The sequence below is a fragment of the Schistocerca nitens genome, chromosome 11 (assembly GCF_023898315.1).
Source record: "Schistocerca nitens isolate TAMUIC-IGC-003100 chromosome 11, iqSchNite1.1, whole genome shotgun sequence".
In the NCBI taxonomy this organism is placed as follows: Eukaryota; Metazoa; Arthropoda; class Insecta; order Orthoptera; family Acrididae; genus Schistocerca; species Schistocerca nitens.
The window spans coordinates 26,423,954-26,444,359 of record NC_064624.1 but is presented as its reverse complement, the minus strand read 5'-3'; the positions used below and the strand labels follow the sequence as shown (position 1 = coordinate 26,444,359).

Below are 20,406 nucleotides of genomic sequence, written 5' to 3'. Positions count from 1 at the left end.
TAAGAACTGCGAATGATAGGATAACAGTAATGCCGGAGGCAGATATCTTGAACTATACAACTGTAATGCCTTAGCTTCATACAGGGAAATATTTATGTGGTCTGTGTGTGATGGTAACACTGTTTATATTGGCAACAACCTTTGGTGATTATTTTTGCCCATTCTTTATGGTTTTGTCCGTTTATGCCATAAAGAGTAAAAAAATCAGAGGCATTTGTTTGGTTTCAGAACTCTCTTCTAGAACTAATTTGTTAGTTATGAGTTCCAGAGGAAAAATATGATGGAATTTGTTCTATAGAATTTGTAGTCTCTTGCTTGTATGTATAACAATATTTTTCTGAAATACTGTAGTTTTTGAATCAAATTTCAACGCTTTATTTCTCTTCCCTGTTTCCTTCATTTTCTATGGACACAGAGTGGAAACATTTTTTTTTAAATTTTTGTTAAGCTGAAGAGTAAGGAAAGTTTGAAATATAGATCACACAATACCCTAGAATATGTTTCTGTTCTCCTGTAAGTAGCTTTGATTCTTCATGTTTGCTGAATGGGAAATCACCTATATCAGTCACTTTCCTTATATTTTCCTCACCAGTGACAACAATCATGCCTCATATTCGCCATCGGATATCTCCCCTTCCATTTTGGAATATCAACTAACATCTGGTGATGAATCAGATGAAGAGGCACAAAAATGAGCAAATTTTAATTTGAAGCAATTAAAACTGACTGATGGTAAGAAAGTTCAGAGCTATTGTAGACAGCCAATAAAGGTGACATTACTGATGTGCACAAACACTGGAATAAAACCTAGAATTCATTGATTTAAAATTCATGTCATTTCGTCACAGTGAAATGGAATTTATCTCATTGCATTTGGCAGTCACTACAGAATTTTAAAAAAGTTGGTAAAAGTGGATTGGCCTGTTGACAGGAATACTATGATGAATATGCGAGAAGAAGGGGGTGGCAAACCTTTTATTGTTCGTGAAACAACCGGTGAGAAAATTATTAATTGACAGTATCATGTGATTTGCTATGTTGCTGTTACGAAAGAAGATGTGAACAGGAAACCAGTTAGATAGCTTAGACCGAGTGAGGTGATGCAGTGGTTAACACACTGGACTCGCAATTGGGAGAACTATGTTTCAAACCAGTATCTGACCATAGAGTTTTAGGTTTTCCGTGACTTGCCTAAATCACTCCAAGCAGAAGTTGTGATGTTTCGTTTGAAACGGCGCAGCCGATTTCCTTCCCCATCCTTAACACAATCCGAGCATGTGCATTGTCTCTAATGGCCTTTGTGTAGATGGAACGTTAAATCTAATCTTCCTTTCTTCTTCGGATGATAATGTCATAAAAGAACTTCTATTTGGTATGTGATTTAAAGAAAACTTTGACGAAGAGTTAAGGGCTCATAACTCAAACAAGAAAAATCAACTAGATCTCATTGTCAAGCTCCTTGTACATGCCCGTCGTGACTGTAACAAAGGAAAACTGTTCAGATCAGTGCTTCCCACATGGTACAGTGAAGATTTAGGATTCCCAGAAATTTTCAAACGCATTTCTTCAATAACAGCTATTTTAAGTTACCTAGTTGTTGAACTAAAATAGCGATAAGGAATTACCAAAGGGGTAGAGTAGGTATTCTATGGAATTTAATTTTGCATTTTATCTTCCCTTTTTTTTACATACTGCTTATCTCATAGCCCACGGCAAAGTGGTTTGTTTTGCTGCAAGATCTTTGGTGTAGCTGGTTTCAATGTGTTGTGTACTGTGCACTGTGCAGTCAGCTGCAACGTCGTGCTTTGGCGGGAAAATGTGTGTGACATTCTCAAGGTAATTTATGAGCGCTTATATACCGTAAACAAGAATGAACGAAGAAAATTGTTTCGGGAAGTAAATTAACACTGCACTTCAGTCTATCACAATAACAGTTGCATCTGACGAGTGTAATAGTTCGCGATATGTTGTGATGACGCTGTCATAGCTATGTTTGAGGCTGCTGTTCTTTTTTATTTTTTTTTATGGGTACATAAGAATGAGATTTTGTTCTGTATTTAATAGTGATCACATCACCTATGGTGTACTTGGTGATGGTGCGTGAATGTTGTAATTTTTTAAGGTTATCTTCATAACAGCCACATACATGAGTTATTTGTACTTGTTGTTTTCGGTGTGGCCTGTAAAATCGCTACCTTTATCTTCGTAAAAGAAACGGCTGAGATTGTGACGTGTTGTCAGAAGCAGTTTGTCTATGCAGTAATCTCCGCCAACATCTGATGAGAAAAGGCGGACAGTGAAGTTCAACCATTCGCAATGTTAGTGCGGTTATGTTGACTTACTTACCTGTAATAATGATTGTGATGTTAATTTATTGTGATGTAGACATTTAGCGGCTCCAGATTTTAGGGCTGACGTAAACATTTTTCGGAAATACAGAAGCGTCCGATCCCGCCCGTCTGCTTTGACCCATGACGTCACAAATATGGCGGAAACAAAAACAAACACACTCACTCTCCACAAGAAGCCTAATGACACTAACGGGACAAGCGCAGGAAATGGGGGTGTTTTGGGCGAGGGGCAAACAAATTTAGACGCCTTGCGTAGCTACAACGTGTAAGTGAAGACAGCCATGCATGAATACCCACCCACCTCCCCAGAGGTCGTAACCCCTGCAACCCATAGAAGATAAAGATGCTTCAGTAGCTGATTAGTGTTTTTTGTCTTTAAAAAAAAATCTCACGGGATAGAACGAACAGATCAGAAAAGTAAATAAAATATGATAAAACAGAACTGGAGACAGCCACACTCAAACCAAACTCCGCGGCGTCATGACGTCACACACGACAACACCCTTAGGTCGCGGGCCAAAGCCGACGCGTGGGATCGGACGCTTCTGTCGACCCTTTGTTAGTTTTCACTGTGCTTTGGTTACTCGTGTCGTTAGTATTCGTCTAATCATGTGCAAATACCAGTTTGTTGTAGTGTGTGGGTTTTAATGGAGTTCTGTATAAGAATACTCTAACATTATTTACGAACTGGCGAAATACAAGGTACAGATTAACTGTAATTTGTCTAACATAAAGCATTACATGTCATCAGAACTCAATAGCTCATTCACCACAGTTACAGTTAGTATGAAGTCTTTCAGTATATCAGTTTTGTTAGAAAATGCTAACCAATGTTTAATCTTGATGGTAATCAAGAATGAGAACTTACGTGTTGCAGTGTGCAGTCTAGGGTACAGGTATATGGTTTTCTTAAATAGCAGGTAAAGATTCTAAAATGATGATGCTTACTGTACTAAATTGAGCATACTTCCGTGAAAGAATACAGATGAAGTTTCAAGGTAATGCCTATGTTGGAAATGCATATTCACTGATAAACAATCCGTACGTCCGGATTTTCATCATGTCCCTATCACACTGAAATTAACACAATGAACCAAGTGTAAAATGAAATATTTGGTGTTAAGTAATATCACTGCAATCTATTGACTGCTTTGATTGTTTGTAATGCTGAAGTTAATGCATGCACGCAAAAATTGCACATCTACCATAATTGTCACTACAAGACAGTATCCATGAGCCAGTGTTACAAAGGAGCAGTAGCAACTTTAAATGCTCAGTTTCCAGTGCGTGTTACTTTATGATTGTTCTCACTCTTCATGACCTTAGAAATGTAAATGAGTTTATGTAACTGAACACACTTTTCCTCGGCCACTTTGAATCTGTTTCCTGTGTAATCAGCCATTTACTGCACGCAATATATGAATGAAAATACTGCCTTTGAGCTATACCTCATGGTAACAGAAACTGAGTAAAACTTTTCTTATCTGATTGCTTTTTCTTTTCAGACTGTAGAACTGAAGCGATGGACCAGGAGCCAACTATGTGGATAAAAAAAGAGGGAACAGATGAAGTACAAACTGAGTTATGCTTCATGGTAAGTGGCTTACTTGTATTTCATAAGTGTTTCATTAATTTCTGTGTGCAGTATTATGTGTGAATACATACAATGATGTCATACAGCTGGAAACATGAATAATTCTGTTTTCTAAACTGATGAACTTCCAGTCTTAAATATGACATTTTGCACAGAGCATTGAAGTAAACCTTGTATTGAACCTCTCATAGAGTTGAGCAAGGGTTTCAATTTAATGTTCAGTAAACATGGAAAACTTTTTTAATGCACAACCCAATTATACTGATAAAGTGGTTGCCATAGGATTGGTATATTCTGCTCTGATATGCTTCTTTTAAATGACAACTTAAGAATAACTGTGACTATAGTGAATGTTAGGAGTGCCATTTAATTTGTAAATGGTATGGCTGCAGTTAACGAATTATTGCAGTGTATCGTGATACGGAATGAGAATTGTAATTTATTTATTGGTGTAAAATAAAGGGGTGAATGAAGCATCCGATCCCACCTGTCGGCTTTGACCCATGACGTAAGGCTGTTGTGGTGTGTGACATCACGACTTAGTGGAATTTAGCTTATGAGAGTGGCGTGTTTGTAGTTATTGTTTTGATGTGATCGGTGGTGCTCTCTTGTGTGTTTACGTGTTGTGTGTTAGGTGATGTTTTTGGTTTAGTTTGCGTGTGTGGCACGTTTATAGGTGGTGTATTGTTGTGGTCATTGGCTCTTTCTGGTAGTGTGTTTATGGGTAGCGTGTTACGTGGCGTATGGGGTTCATTTGCGTGGTAGCATTGCACGTGTGTGGTATCGGTAGTGACTGTGCTTTCAGCGGAATATTTTTCAGTGAGTTAACAATTTTGGTCTTGTTATGTCGATGTTATTGTAGTTTTTTTCTGTTCATCGTGTGCGAATTTTGGTAAATGGCCTTTTTTATGTCTTTGGTAGGAATGGATATGACCGACAAGGTGTCAACAGTTTTCAGTTGTCGGCGATGATGGGGGACAGTGCGTTGTCTCTAATAAAATTTCTTCAACTATTCAGAGTTTTGGATGATGTTGTGAAGTGTTCAGTGTGTCGTGAAGAAATGAGGCTAACTAAAGTTCCGGCGTCTCAGACCAGGGAGCTATCGTAAGGATAACAGGTCAAAGGAAGTGTTTTATTCCAATTTTCTTGGTTTGTTGTGTTTTTTGAGGTAGTTATGATTGTGGACGTGGATTTATGATTTGGTATCACTAGTATCTGTTAACCTATATTGGTCAAGGGAAGTGTTAGATTCCAATCTGTGGTTGCTGTGGGTGTTCTGGTATCGAGAGTTGCTGTTAAGCTATATAGGTCAAGGGAAGTGTTATTTGTGGGATCAAGAGCTGATATTGAGCTATATAGGTCAAGGGAAGTGTTAGATTCCAATTTGTGGGATTGGGAGCTGCAGTTGATCTATATAGGTCAAGGGAAGTGTCAGGTTCCAGAGGATAATTTGGGGAGTTTTGTTTTGTCGGTTTTTTTGTCGTTTTGTGTGATTTGGTATGGTGGTGTGTTTCGAAATTTGTTTATATTTACTTTGTCCCCACCCAAAAACCCCCAATTTCCCACGCTTGTCACGTTAGTCTAATAAGGTTTTTTTGTGGAATGTGTGTGTGTGTTGGTTTTTCAATGTATATTCGTGTTCGTGGTCATGTTTACATAATGGCATCATAGGCGCCATATTGAAGTCGTAGTTTTGACATCATGGGTCAAAGCAGACGGGTGGAATCGGACACTTCTGTATTTCCAAAATACATTAATTTGTAAATAATTTTGAAGTGACACTCGCATGGTCACTAATCTGAGAAATACATTTTGTTGGCTTTGAATATGTGAACAATATGTAAGTAGAACTGTCAGCAGTAAAGTTAAATTTCAGACATATATCACATGGAAGCATAAATTGTTACACAGCAGAATGAATTTGTATGTTGGCAGCAAAGTTTTGATGGAGCCATGGGGTTACACATCAAATATTGACAGATTTGTTCATAACCACTTTCTGCGTTTGCTGCACATTGTTACTCATATCATTTGTGAAATGGCCACAGTGTTAAAGTTACTGGTGTAAATAATCTTACATATACATGTCACTTAAAATCTGATGCAGTGCAACTGTTTGTAAGGTATTCAGCTATCAGCAGGGAAACAAATTCACATGGTGCCACTTATATTTTTATTCTGCCAACCAGAATTGAGGGTACTGACACAATCACACAAACTACTTGTGTACTGTCTGTGCTGAAAAAGTCTGCTTCAGCATACATCTTAGGTGCAACTGCAGAAGTACTGTGATAGCATTAATGCAGCATTTGCATTTGAATATATGTGAGTGCTTCATTATAGTTCGTACAAACTATGTGATCAGCTTGCAATTCATTTGACACGCTGTATCACAACACGAATTCTAAACCATCACAGTGAGGAATCGGTAGGAAAGTAAATTTAGTAAATTTTATGAAATACAGTAAAAGAGTGGTTAGACCCAACATAGTTAAAGCCTTGGCTTTCACCCCTGACGTAATGATGGTTTGGCATACAGAATATGTATGCACAACACAAGTCATCTAATGAAAATCAATTTTAAGAGTCATTGACCTTGGACCTAAACTGGAGAACTATTCAAAGGCTACAAGGTTAAAATGTGGTGCTAGACCCACTCCCCCCTTGAAATATTGGTTGTGGAGGGAGACTGATTCATAGTGCAGCTCAAGGCCTAGCCTATGTTCACAGGTGGCAGTGTGGCTGTGAACTGACAAAGCCCAGAAATGTGAAAGCCAAGTAGAGGATGTGGTAAAAAATTGACCAGTAGCACAGCCTAATGTTAACCAAGAAATCCAAATGGTGCCCATAATGTCAACTTTTACCTACAAGAAGTCTTCTCATACACTGTGCTGTGTTAGTTGATGGACTGAACTTCCCTATGACCTTAACAGATAAATGTAGACATTATATCAGTTGAAAGCCACCTTCCTTGCCAAATTAATTAAACCTTAATTTTTAATTGGTGTATATTTTGGGCATAAGCACATGCTGGAAAGTCATGGCACAAAATTTTTATTTGGAAATGATTGAAGCCTTTTAATTAATACAAATTTTATTAGCATTTTACATCTTTATTCTTCAAGTGTATATATTTATTTCAAACATAGTCACCGTGGCACTGAACACCTTTCTCCCAGTGAGACACCGGGTTGTTGGTGTTATCAAAGTAGAATGTTTGACTTCATTGGCAGACCCACAGCTTCACCTCTGCTCACACTAATTCATCACTATCAGAGTTAAGTCCTTGAAGGTGTTCTTTAAGTTTTGGAAACAGTTGAAAATTCATTGGGTCAAACCGGGACCATATGGAGGATGATCAATAATTATGAATCAAAGTTGTCGGCCTGTTGCAGGTGCAAAAAAAGTTATGTATGGTCTGGCATTGTCATGCTGAAAGAGAGGGTGCTCCACATGTGGATGAACTATTTGAATTGGTGCTATGTTGTCTGAGGGTTTTCTCACGTGCTGACACAGTTAAATAACACACATGTTAAACACTGCAACAGGAGGGTGCTCCATATTGTGTCAGCAAAGTGGTAACATCAACAGTGTAATATGCATGACAACTGATATTAAGAACAGAATCAAAATTTTGGAGGCATTATTTTCTGGCACACCCTTATAATAAATTGATGCATTTGACAATTGCCTCAAATGTTGCAGAATGGTTCCCTTGGCATTGCCCAGCATCCATTTGGAAGTCATAATACTAAATCCATATACACAGCAGCCAAAACATTATGACCACTGATCTGCTATCAGTATAAACTCATCCAGGCAATAGCATCTCACCATGTCTTATAGTCAGACACACGCATGTTGCATGGAGTATCAGTGAGCATCTTGTCTTGTTGTAAAATAGGGAATGCACACAACCAGAGTTTGACCGAGAGCAGATTTTGATGGGCTGAAGACTTGGTATGAGCATTTTGGAAGCTGCACAGCTTGTCAGGTGTTTGAGTAGTACTGTGGCAGTTGTCTTCAACACATGGCAAAACAAAGGTGAGACCATGGCCAGGCATTATGGGGTTGGGCACGTACCCCTCATGACAGATGGTAGACATCATAGGCTGGGCAGTTTGGTAAAACAAGACAGGCAACAAACTGTGTTGTAACTAACATCAGACATTAATGCTGGGCAGAGTACAATTGTGCCTGAATGCACAATGCTCCAAACACTCCTAATGATGAGCCTGTGCAGCTGATGACCCACGCCATGACATCGACAACAACTGAAATAGGCATGTAACTATTGGCGCCGGATGTTGGCACAATGGCAGAGCACTGCGTGGTCTGAAGAATCCTGATACCTTCATCATGCCTTTGGGAGGGTGCATTTCCGTCACCCACAAGGGGAACAGCCCGTTGACTCTTGCACTGTCGGGGCCTTCGTTATACTCCGGGAAACAACCATGTGGGCACCCATGGGTCCAGTGGAGCTCGTGCGAGGCACTACGTCACAAAAGGAGTATTGTAAACTGGTTGCAAACCACATCCACCCCTTCTGTTGTTGTTGTGCTCTTCAGTGACGAGACTGGATTGATGCAGCTCTCCATGCTGCTCTATCCTGTGCAAGCTTCTTAATCCCCGAGTAACTACTGCAACCCACATCCTCCTGAATCTGTTTAGTATATCCATGCCTTGGTCTCCCTCTATGATTTTCACCCTCCATGCTTCCTTCCAATACTAAATTGATGATCCCTTGATGGCTCAGAGCGTGTCCTACCAACCAGTCCCTTCTTGTTAAGTTGGTCCACAAATTCCTCTTCTCCCCATTTCTATTCAGTATCTTCTCATTAGTTACACAATCTACCCATGTAATCTTCAGCATTCTTCTGTAGCACCGCGTTTTGAATACTTCTGTTCTCTTCTCGTCTAAACTACTTATTGTCCATGTTTCACTTCCGAACTGTTCTCTTCTCGTCTAAACTACTTATCGTCCATGTTTCACTTCCGTACATGGATACACTCAATACAAATACTTTCAGAGAAGACTTCCTGACACTTAAATGTATACTCTATATGAACAAATTTCTCTTCTTCAGAAATGCTTTCCTTGGCATTGCCAGTATACATTTTATATTCTCTCTACTTCGACCGTCATCAGTTATTTTGCTCCCCAAATAGCAAAACTTATCTACTACCTTAATTGTCTTATTCATAATGTAATTCTGTCATTATCACTCAATTTAATTAGACTACATTCCATTATCCTCATTTTGCTTTTGATGATGTTCATCTTATATCCCTCTTAGAATGCACTGTCCATTCTGTTCAACTGATCTTCGAGGCCCTTTGCTGTCTCTGACAGAATTACAATGTCATCGGCAAACCTCAAAGTCTATTTCTTCTCCGTGGATTTTAATTCCTACTCAAAATTTTTCATTTGGCTCCTTTATTGCTTGCTCAATATACAGACTGAGTGACACCAGGGATAGGCTAAAACCCTGTCTCACTCCCTTCCCAACTACAGCTGTGACTTATTAAACTAATAGATTGGTAATTTTCACGCCTGTCAACATTTGCTTTCTTTGGGGTTGCTTCTTGACCTCTGGGGGGTATTTTGCCTGTCTCAGACATTTTGCTGATCAAATGGCAGAGTTTTTTCAAGGCTGGCTGTCCCAAGGCTATCAGTAGTTTTAATGGATGTTGTCTACTCCTAGGGCCTTGTTTCAACTTAGGTAATTCTGCAACATCCAGCAGGAAAAGGTGAAATTACGTGAAAGGACTGGATGGATTGGGGTTCACATGAGTCTCCATTGTTTATTAAAATGTATTTATTTAAGACAAAGGCTGTGTTTGACACCAGTTCTTAGATTTTAGATTCAAAATTTCCATCTTCACAAACCGCAACTCAGAAAATGCTTCAACAAATGGATAAATAATTATTTGGAAACAGATGGCTCTTCAAGACAACATAGAAGCATAACTCATCTCAAAGATTAAAACTGAATAGCTACACTGGAAGACAGTGCCTCGGGACCAATAGAAAAAGGAAATTCTTAAAATACACCTCCAAGTGCGTCTAGATAATTTAATAAAGTAAACAGGTGCACTGATTTCTAGAGCTGCCTTCTTGCAGACAGACACAGCAAGTCTCTTTAAATCTTGCCCCAGTGAGCAGTTAAGTAATTAATAAGAGAATGAGTGTGCACAGATTGATAAACCTGGCTTCAGACACAGTGAAAATTCTATTAAGGTATACCGTAGAAGATGTGTAAGTGGTTCAGTATGTGAATGTGCATGCATAGCAGCTCAAGAACGCCCTTTAAATAGGAGAACCTGTAATTAGTAGTCAGAACCAACTTGTAGCAGTAAATAAATAACAGGTGTTAAAAGGTCACTCCATGACAACTTTCAAATAACAAACAGTTGAACAATTAAATGTAGTAAGCAGTAACTAGCCCTGAGACGGAATAAATTTCTTTCACTCTCCAGCTCACAAATAGCCACTGAACAAACACAAAAAACATTCATAGCTCAGTAACACTTGATGGTTTTACACACTTTTGCTTGTTCCAGCCTGTGAGCCTCAAATGTGCCTGTTATTTACCAACAGGCTATATTTTCACAAGTCTGGATGACATCTGAATGTGATGTGTGATTCACATAGAGATGATCAGCATGTGACCATTCTAACAGTGCTAGATGGTATATACAACAAATGCACTCGACCCAACAAACCCCCAAAAAATCAAAATGTACAAAATTTTAGTAGAAATTTTAAATAGTGATTTATGTAACTTGAGTGAAGGCAGCCCATCAGTAGCTGGCAGTGGTGAATTCCATGAGGCTGATGTACAGAGGCAATATTAACAGCCACAGAATGATAAGCATGCCCTGAGTCCAAGTCCAAAACAATCAGTGTACCACAACAGTAGAAAACTGGAGCAGACTAAGGAGCATCTAAATTCCACTGTCATTCTCCTCGTCAGATGATTCTCATCAAAAACCTCGTCCAAGGCTAAACATGGTCAGACTTAAAGCAGTGTTCAGGATTGCCAAATCATCGAATCCACTGCTGATTGCGGGGAATTGAATAGCAATAACAAGCTTGTCTGGTTGCTAGACACTACCCTAACCCCTTCGAAGGCAACGCCACAAGGTATTAAGTCATGCAACACAACTCAAATCAGGCAGTTTTTCAGATGAGAAAGCTTGTTGCGTAATGTGACTTCCACAGAGGAGAACCAATAGCAAATACAGATAGCCAAGATCACACCAATGTTCTGTCTTTTGTTAACACCTGTGCCTGCAACTATTGACTTGACAGAACTTTGAAAGGGCTACTAGTCACTCCATTCTGTCAATTGTGGCTGAATGGCAAATACTGTTTACATACCCTGCATGGCTCTACTGTGCCCCATGACGCCACGAGTTCCAAGCAAAAGAAGTGACATCACCAAGTGCAGGATGGGAATTCAAAGAGGTAGCCCACCATGGCTCAGATAGTAATAATAATAAAATCATAATGATCATTATTTGTACTAGTATATTAGTATTATTGTAGGCAGTTAATTAATATAAAGATCAATTAATAACATGTTGCTGTATTCTTTCTATCTTCTGTCTAGCGTCTCTCTTCAGGGCATCTTCTTTGCATACACCATTTTGCTTCATTATTTTGTCGCTATGCTCTTTCTTAAAGTTAAGTTGTCTACTTTGTTTCTATCTGTAAGGCGATTTCCAATCAAAAATTATTATTTGGTTGCTAATTATCTAACATCCTCAACAGATCCCAATATCAGTTTAATGATTTTCTTCCTATGCTATCACTGTTTCATTTGTTCTCATTCCAGCACTTTGACATTATGGGTTTTTCAGTCTTGGTATGCTGGTGCTGCTCCATAAATAATCTTTCCAAAAATTTGTCTTCTTTTAAGATCAGCAAGTAAAACCCATAGTTCAGATTCACAGAATAGGACTGGCGTAGCCTGTAGCCTACTCTCTCTTTTTGTACTGTTAGAAACGTGCTTGTCCCATCAAAAGGAATTCATGAAGTTAGAATAGTATTACATAGTGTGTCAAGGTAGGGTGTGTGTGTGTGTGTGTGTGTGTGTGTGTGTGTGTGTGTTTAATAATTTTATCATAAATAAGCATTCAGTGCAACAAAACGTTTTGATGTAATTGTTCTAGACGTTTTATGATTCTGATAATAAAAGTAGTACGAGAGATGTGGCACTTGACAGTCCAGTTTCTGCACCCCCACACTGTTGGTGTAAGCTGTATTGTAATTTGATATGAACAATAACGATTTTTTTGAACAACATTGATATCATTGTTTCAGGTAGGAGCCGTGTTATTTTTATTTGAATACAGAACCATTATATGCATATGTAGATAATGAAGCTAGAAAATATGATTGAAAACAATAGCATAGGGAGAAGGCTCAAGCTGAAGATCATAATGAATTTTCAAAGGCATTGTCATTAATCAGCCTTGCAATTTTTTGCTGCCTCCCATTGAAGTATAGCATAGTGAACTGATCAGTCAGTGTTTTGAACTCAAAAGAGAACACTTAACCATAACTATTATTTAGTTATAAAGTAGTATGACAGTTGGGGTTTATCTGTGTGATACATTTTATATAATGTGGGAGGACTATGACTGCTTAAATGTACTTATTACAGTTTGTTATTTTTGCCACAGGCCCAAGTTTACCCATGCAGCATGAATGTAAAAGAAGAGTTGGAGGAGGGTGAGAATAAAGAGGTAATTTTAGAATTTATATGACTACATGCCTCATTGCTGAGCTGTGGTGAAAATAATGAGATGGTAATCAATTGCTTGCGTGTATTGTTTAGCAGTCCTGTTTTTACTTTAGGGTAAAGAGGAAAAGAGTTACAGTATTACAGTATGCCCCAGGTTGGAACTGAGGAAACAGGTAAAATAGAATATTTTGTTACACTTTACCCATCTGGATTTAAACATTATCTTTCAGCAGGTGAAGTTCAGCTTGTGAGTTTGTATAATTGCTTCTTTACATTATAAGCACAAATAAGAATTAAATGAGATTGCATTGATGAAGTTATGATGATTGGTACCAAGACTTAAGCTATGAATTCCTGTTTTAATGAGCAGTTCCCTTAATGGTTCCGTGTATGTGAACTCCTGCATTGGATGTATTTATTCGCCACGTGACACTGCTGTGACAGTTACAGAATCATTCAAGAAAAATCTACACAAAGTAGTGTAGAAAAAGTAGGTGATCCGATCCTACTGAGTAAAGACTAAGATGTCTGTGTATACATTGCAATTGGTATGGACAGGCAGTCTTGTGAAGTACTTTTGAACAGTTTTCTAAAAGCTGTCGTAAGCTGCTAGTTTAACAGCCCACGCAAAATTGAAATAGTTTAGACACTGTAACTATTAACAGGGTTGTCCTTACAAATGGTGTCAGTACATAGAGGGGATAGTGATCATGATGCCAGCACAGCAACAATCATAAATGAAACTTCCTGGCAGATTAAAACTGTGTGCTGCACTGAGACTTGAACTCAGGACCTTTGCCTTTCACGGGCTAGTGCTCTACCATCTGAGCTACCTAAGCACGACCTGTCCTCACAGGTTTACTTCTGCAAGGTTCACTTTTGTAAAGTTTGGAAGGTAGGAGATGAAGTACTGGCAGAAGTAAAGCTGTGAGGACAGGGTGTGAGTTGTGCTTGGGTAGCTCAGATGGTAGAGCACCTGCTCGCGAAAGGCAAAGGTCCCGGGTTCGAGTCTCGGTCCAGCAAACAGTTTTAATCTGCCAGGAAGTTTCATATCAGCGCACACTCCGCTGCAGAGTGAAAATTTCATTCTGGATGGTAAATGAAGTTAATGAATCCTTTAAGAATGCTAGGAGAATAGATTTGCTAGAAAGAGCCGGTAAGTAGTTGTTAGCATCCCATTTAAACAATGAGAATGTCATTTACTGTAAAACACACACTGAATAAGTATGTGGTGAGTAACTGGACTACAGGCAGAAAAGACCCACTATGATTTAATGTCAGAATTCAGAAAAGACTGAGGAAGCAGACTGCTGTACACTCAGTTCAAAAAAGTATGCACAGTGGTGACAGGCAAGTGCTAATGGAAATTCTTCTGTCTGTAAAAAGATCTATGTGTGAAGCATACAACTACCACCATCAAACATGAACAACAGATTTTACAGGGAACATGAGACATTTCGGGTCAAAGACTTCTATCCAGGCAGTCAGTGACCAGTCTGGTGTGGCTTTGGAGGAAAGCAGATGATGATCACTAACCCTTCTCTGTATTGAGTTTTTAAGTTTGTGCAGGAGGATCATACAAACATATTGTTCTTTCACTCCCATACAGACTCCTGTTTGGGAACGTAGTAATAGGATCCCTGAAGTAGAGAAGCAACTGGAAGAGTTGAAAACAAAATAGTTGCCATGTCTAAACAGAATCACAAATCTTTTGTCCAGTGAGTACTCTACAGCATTGGCCTCATACTTAGCTTGCGTTTATTGCAAATCTCTCTCCAAGTGCAAAGACTCAGGCAGCTGGGAAAAAGTTCAGGTGGCTTCTGTATATAAGAATGGTAAAAGAATGTACCTGCAAAATTACAGAACAATATCATAACGCTTACTTGCTCCAGAGTTCCTGAACATATCCTCAGTTCAAATATAATTAATTTCTTTGAGACAGAAAAGTTTTTATCCACAAATCAGCATTGATTTTGTGCAATACTCATCTTGGTCTTCTATCAAATAACATACTGTGAACCATGGATGACGGGCAACAGGCTAGATTCCATATTCCTACATTTCAGGAAAGCATTTGAACAGTGCATCACTGCATACTGTAAATAGAGGTATCAGCATGGGGAATAGGTTCCCTGAGATGTGAATGGTGCATAGACTTCTCGAGTAACAGAGGCCAGTACTTTGACCTCAACAGTGACTGTTTCTCAGAGACATGAGTATCATCAATAGTGCCACAGAGAATAGTGCCATATCTATATATGAAATGATCTGATGAACAGCATTCTGTGTCTGTTTGCTAACGGCACTGTGTGTGGGGAAGGGTCATCACTGAGTGACTACGAGGATACAAGATGACTTGGACAAACTTTTTATTTGGTGTGATGAATGGCAGATGTAGAAATATTCAAGTGAATGCGGATGAGTAGGAAAAACAATCCCATAATGTTAGAATACAACATTGGTACTCCACAGATTGACAGTCTGGTCAATAAAATGTTTAGGCATAACATTACAGGGGCCGGCCGGAGCGGAGAAGCTGTTCTAGGCACTACAGTCTGGAACCGCGCGACCGCTACGGTCACAGGTTCAAATCCTGCATCGGGCATGGATGTGTGTGATGTCCTTAGATTAGTCAGGTTTAAGTAGTTTTAAGTTCTAGGGGACTGATGACCTCAGAAGTTAAGTCCCATAGTGCTCAAAGCCATTTGAACCATAACATCGCAAAGTGATATGAAGTGGAACAAGCACATAAGGATGGTGGTAGGATGGGATGATGATGATGATTATTAGTGTTTTAGGGCGCACAACAGCGAGGTTATGGTAGGATGGGAAATGATAAACTTTTTTGTATTGGGAAAACTGTGGTACAAGATACCATCAACGATGCACCGTTTGGTGGCTTGCAAACTTTCTTCCAGACATACATGCACAGCAGCCAGAAAGAAGCTAATAAAGCTGCAGATTCCATGTGAAATGCATTCTCAAGCTGTATAAGTTTGGAAAGCCCCTTTGTAAGGCTAATACGTTGTTAACTGGAGTATATGACAGAGCCAAGGATCGGTCATCTGCTTGTGTCATGAAGAGAATACATGACAGAAAGGAAAACATAAAATTAAACTAGAGGTAAAGCTGTCATCAGCCTGAAGATTTTGAACACTGGAGTTCTCTGTTACACACAGTCCTGCTGACTACCATTTGCTGTTACCCTCTTTCCACCTCTGAACTGATTTACCCAACTAGTTAAGAAGTACCTGCCGTTCAGTGATCAAGGATCTTTGGATTTGTAGTGTCACAATTACCCATTGAGCCACCAAGTACTAGAAAAAGGCAGAAGCATTTAGCAGTAAAGTCCAGAGCTATAATCCTTATAATTCCATATGGAATGCACTCCAAAAGTAGATGCTGAACACATCAGAGGTCACATGGCCATAAAGTGTAGTTAGCAGGTTCAGTTACACAAAAAACAGTGCTGAACAGACACCTTTCTGTCATCCAAATTGTTCATTTATGGAACAGTGGTTTGTCACATGTATAGAAAAAGTCAAAGATCATTCCAGTTTGTAAGAAAAGTCACAGAAAATACGTGCAAATCTACAGACATACCAAGTTGGTGCAAAAGTCTTCTTGAATGATTTTGTGATCCTTTATGATGGCTCTTGAAAAAAATCAATTCATCTGCAAGAATGGAAATGGATCCCATAATTATCGGTCATGTGAAACTGTTTACTCTGCTTTTTCACAGTGTTGCCACAATGTAGTCAGCCTGTAAAATGAGACCATAGTTCTGAAGTAGTATCTGTGGGAAAGCTAGCTAAGTTGATGTGCCTTTCAATGACTCAGCACTTGTGCCATGCAGTTAATCGTTACCTTATGCCTTAAATTACATGCAAGCAGTAAGATGCATTATAACTCAATGGTACAAATAGATAGGTGTGAAGTACCTGCCATTACCACATGTAAACTATACAGATACCTTCTCTTGTGATTATGTCAGTCAGTCACAGTCAGTCACAGTCAGTCACAGTCAGTCACAGTCAGTCACAGTCAGTCACAGTCAGTCACAGTCAGTCACAGTCAGTCACAGTCAGTCACAGTCAGTCACAGTCAGTCACAGTCAGTCACAGTCAGTCACAGTCAGTCACAGTCAGTCACAGTCAGTCACAGTCAGTCACAGTCAGTCACAGTCAGTCACAGTCAGTCACAGTCAGTCACAGTCAGTCACAGTCAGTCACAGTCAGTCACAGTCAGTCACAGTCAGTCACAGTCAGTCACAGTCAGTCACAGTCAGTCACAGTCAGTCACAGTCAGTCACAGTCAGTCACAGTCAGTCACAGTCAGTCACAGTCAGTCACAGTCAGTCACAGTCAGTCACAGTCAGTCACAGTCAGTCACAGTCAGTCACAGTCAGTCACAGTCAGTCACAGTCAGTCACAGTCAGTCAGTCAGTCATAGCTAACACACACAACCTGTGGAATGAAACTGAATGTTTCCATAACTGCCTATCTATTTGTCGCAAAATGTATTTTAAGTATAGTTATATGTTGGAAATATAAAAATATTATTGAATCTGAGAATCCTACTTTCACTAGTGGTTGAGGAGTTATCACCAATAGCATGTGCTTTCATTTATTGCATAAATTTTATCCATATCCATTCTTTTCGTTCCTCTCCCCTCAACTCTTCTGGCACTCCCATCTCAGTGGTGTCTCACTTGTCTCTTGAGTGTACATTCCTTGCCTTGCTAAATATTTGAAGGGTTTGTACTTCAGGTTTCAACCAGCTTTCAGTTCCAAGAGTATTTTGATCATGACAACTTTCTGGAGGGCATTAAATTCAGGGACTACAAATACATCAAGAATTTACTGTTAACATGTTGATGGTAGTATGGTCATTACTTTGTATGAGGTCTGACTAGTGTGCATTCATCAGAGGACCTCAAACTACTGCCTAGCCTAAAAAAAAGCTTGCTTTGTGTAGTGCACCACTGACCCACGAAGTATTCCTACAATTCTCCACCTCATAACGCATTTCCAGCGATCTGGAGTTCAGACAGTCAGAGAATCGATGAAGCCTTTGGTTGAGACCCTCCACTCACGCCAAACCAAAGGACTTGAATCAATTCTGGGAATGCTGATACAAACTGTGTGTGCTGCATGCACTCATGTGTGACACAGGGGCTCTTTGTCATTTGTGCTACCTCCCAATACAAAATGAAGATGGCTGCAGAACCCAAACATGAGCCACAACTTGTAGACAGCCACACCCTGTGTGTTTGGTTGGCACAGGCAGGACATTTTCCACATCTTGGATGGGGCTCCCAGGCAGACACATTCAATACACATAGGATTCATTTCCAGTCCTGGATGCCATTTTCCTAAGGAGCTCCATAATGCATTTGATGTTGGAGCTCCTCATTAACTAAAAAACTTCTCTTCACTTGGGGCTGTCTGGACCCTGATGAATGAACACCTGCCAGTCCACTCACAGGGTCAATGGGTGAGGCAGCCTCTACATTCACTCTGTGCCTCAAACAGGGCTAACTGTTATGACCCATCTCTCACTATTTGGTGTGGACAACTCAGCCACATTGGGTACACCACAAGGTGTCTTGACAGCAGAGCCATTGGACAAAATAGGTGGCACCTTAGGCATTCTATGTGATGAGCCAGATTCTCGGCCCCCACTACTACAATAGGCAGCAGCCTGAATGCTGCTGAACGTGGCAAAAAGCATCTTCAGCTGTTGGTGAACGGAGGCCAGCTCCTCCATCCGCACACAGCGTGCACACGTTATACCCATTCCAGTACTACTATTCAAGAATTAACAATAAAACACACACACACACAGAGAGAGAGAGAGAGAGAGAGAGAGAGAGAGAGAGAGAGAGAGAGAGAGAGAGAGAGAGAGATATCTACATATGAAGGGCTTATTTCAATAGTGGTAAAAGTCCATTACACCCACTTTTCTGCCTATAATGCTTCTGAAATTAATGATCCAAACAAACAGAAAGAAAGGTTCATGTCTAGCAAGAAGCCATATGCTTGAATATTTGTGGTATCTCAACTGCAGATTTTTCAGCTCTCATTTAACTTTAGGACTCTGTATCTGAAGATGAACAAAAATGGACTTGTACCTCTATTGAAATAAGCCCGTTATATGTAACGTGATTCTGAAACAACCCTGATTAAATTATGGTATTTTTAGCAGTCAAATAATGTACCGGCTTCATCTCTGTTTCAAGTATCAGTAACCCAATGCATACATGTTAATTGATTTTTAGTGTTATGGCTGTTATTTCAGGCAGAATTTGGCTGCTCAATAATGCTACATTCAAGGAGCAGAGTTTGTTGACTAAAAAAGGTCATGAAAGTTAGCCCGAAGTAAAGTTACATATTTTTGGTTAAACATAAATGGACGGAGTCACTATCACTGCAAAATAAACTTTTATTCATATCTATTCCCAACATGTCAAATATGCATGTGTTGTCTGTTCTTTTGGACATGTCCAAGGGGACCGGCAGTATTTTGATCCTGCAGCCACAATGAGCCAGGGACAAAGGAAGTAGAGACATTAGTTGTCTGTGGGCATTAATTTACATCAATGGGGAGGATTGAAAATTTGTGCTGGACCAGGAATTGAACCCGAGTCTCATGCGGACTGGGCAGTTGCAGTGACAACTATGCCATCTGGACACAGTGGTCATCACATCTGCATGGTCTACTCTAGCATGCTTCCTGTCATACCCAAATTCTGAACTTACTCACCACTGATACAGTGCTCATGCTCATGATCCTCCTTACACATGGTGTCTCACTGGTTCCTGTAAGAGGTAGTGTGGTGTGCATCTACACTGAAAGGATCATTGGCTGACATCACCTTAATTATATATGTGGTGTCCATTCTTTCAGATATGTTGATGTATCGTCACATCCTGTTCCAACAATCTGAACATGTTTTCCTTACTGCAATCATTTGGCCAGCGTTGTGGACATGAATGTGTAATATCGGCTTTCAATATTTGTGATCATTTCTTAGTCAAAACAATTGTCACAATATGGTATAATTTTGCTTGCTGGGATCAACCAACAAGAATGGGGACAAACATTCAGCCAGTGTGATATTACTGCTCTCACTGTGCTATTATGGTCAACACTCACTCATTGTGCTGCTTCATCACTGCATCTGAAAGGAGCAACAATGCATACTAGGAGCATTAAGTGATTGACTACCGATACCTGATATCTTCTACTGGTTTGAATAAAATATGCTTAACTTTCAGTCGGCAATTATGCATCCCTTACAGTGCTCTGCTGGTGTCACATACTGCAGTTTGAGCCTCTGAGACAAGCAGTTGCTGGCCATTCAAAACAAACAAAAGACAACTGTGTAATATACTGCATGAATCTATGCATTACACTTTGTAAATGCGAGATTACATCTCTGAAATGTACTCATTGCTGCTACACAGGGACCCTACCATTTTCCAGAGAATATGTAGTGGAGATCACAAAACTAATAAAAGGTCTGATCTGAGTCATAAACTCAGCTCCAAATTAGGTAGTTCATCCACAGCTTGACTCTACAAAGGTGTTCTCTTGCCTCACTAACAAATGTTCATTGCCTCTTCAGCCAACAGTCAAAAAGTGAGCCTAGGATGTCCTGTGAACCCAACCAACAGATTTTGTTGTTGCACACGAGCCACAGTTC

At 39.7% G+C, this 20,406-nt stretch overlaps 1 protein-coding gene across 3 annotated transcripts in view; it reads left to right on the top strand.

Annotated features, from left to right (window-relative positions):
• Positions 1–1,745: 1,745 nt before the first annotated feature.
• Positions 1,746–20,406, top strand: part of LOC126213391 (putative zinc finger protein 66) — a 71,297-nt gene continuing 52,636 nt past the window's right edge. For all 3 annotated transcript variants that reach the window (XM_049941095.1, XM_049941096.1, XM_049941094.1), the window contains exons 1-3: positions 1,746–1,836; positions 3,857–3,945; positions 12,637–12,699. In XM_049941095.1, coding sequence (XP_049797052.1) covers positions 3,874–3,945; positions 12,637–12,699 — 135 coding nt within the window. In that variant the 5' untranslated portion in view covers positions 1,746–1,836; positions 3,857–3,873. The remainder of the gene's footprint in view (positions 1,837–3,856; positions 3,946–12,636; positions 12,700–20,406) is intronic.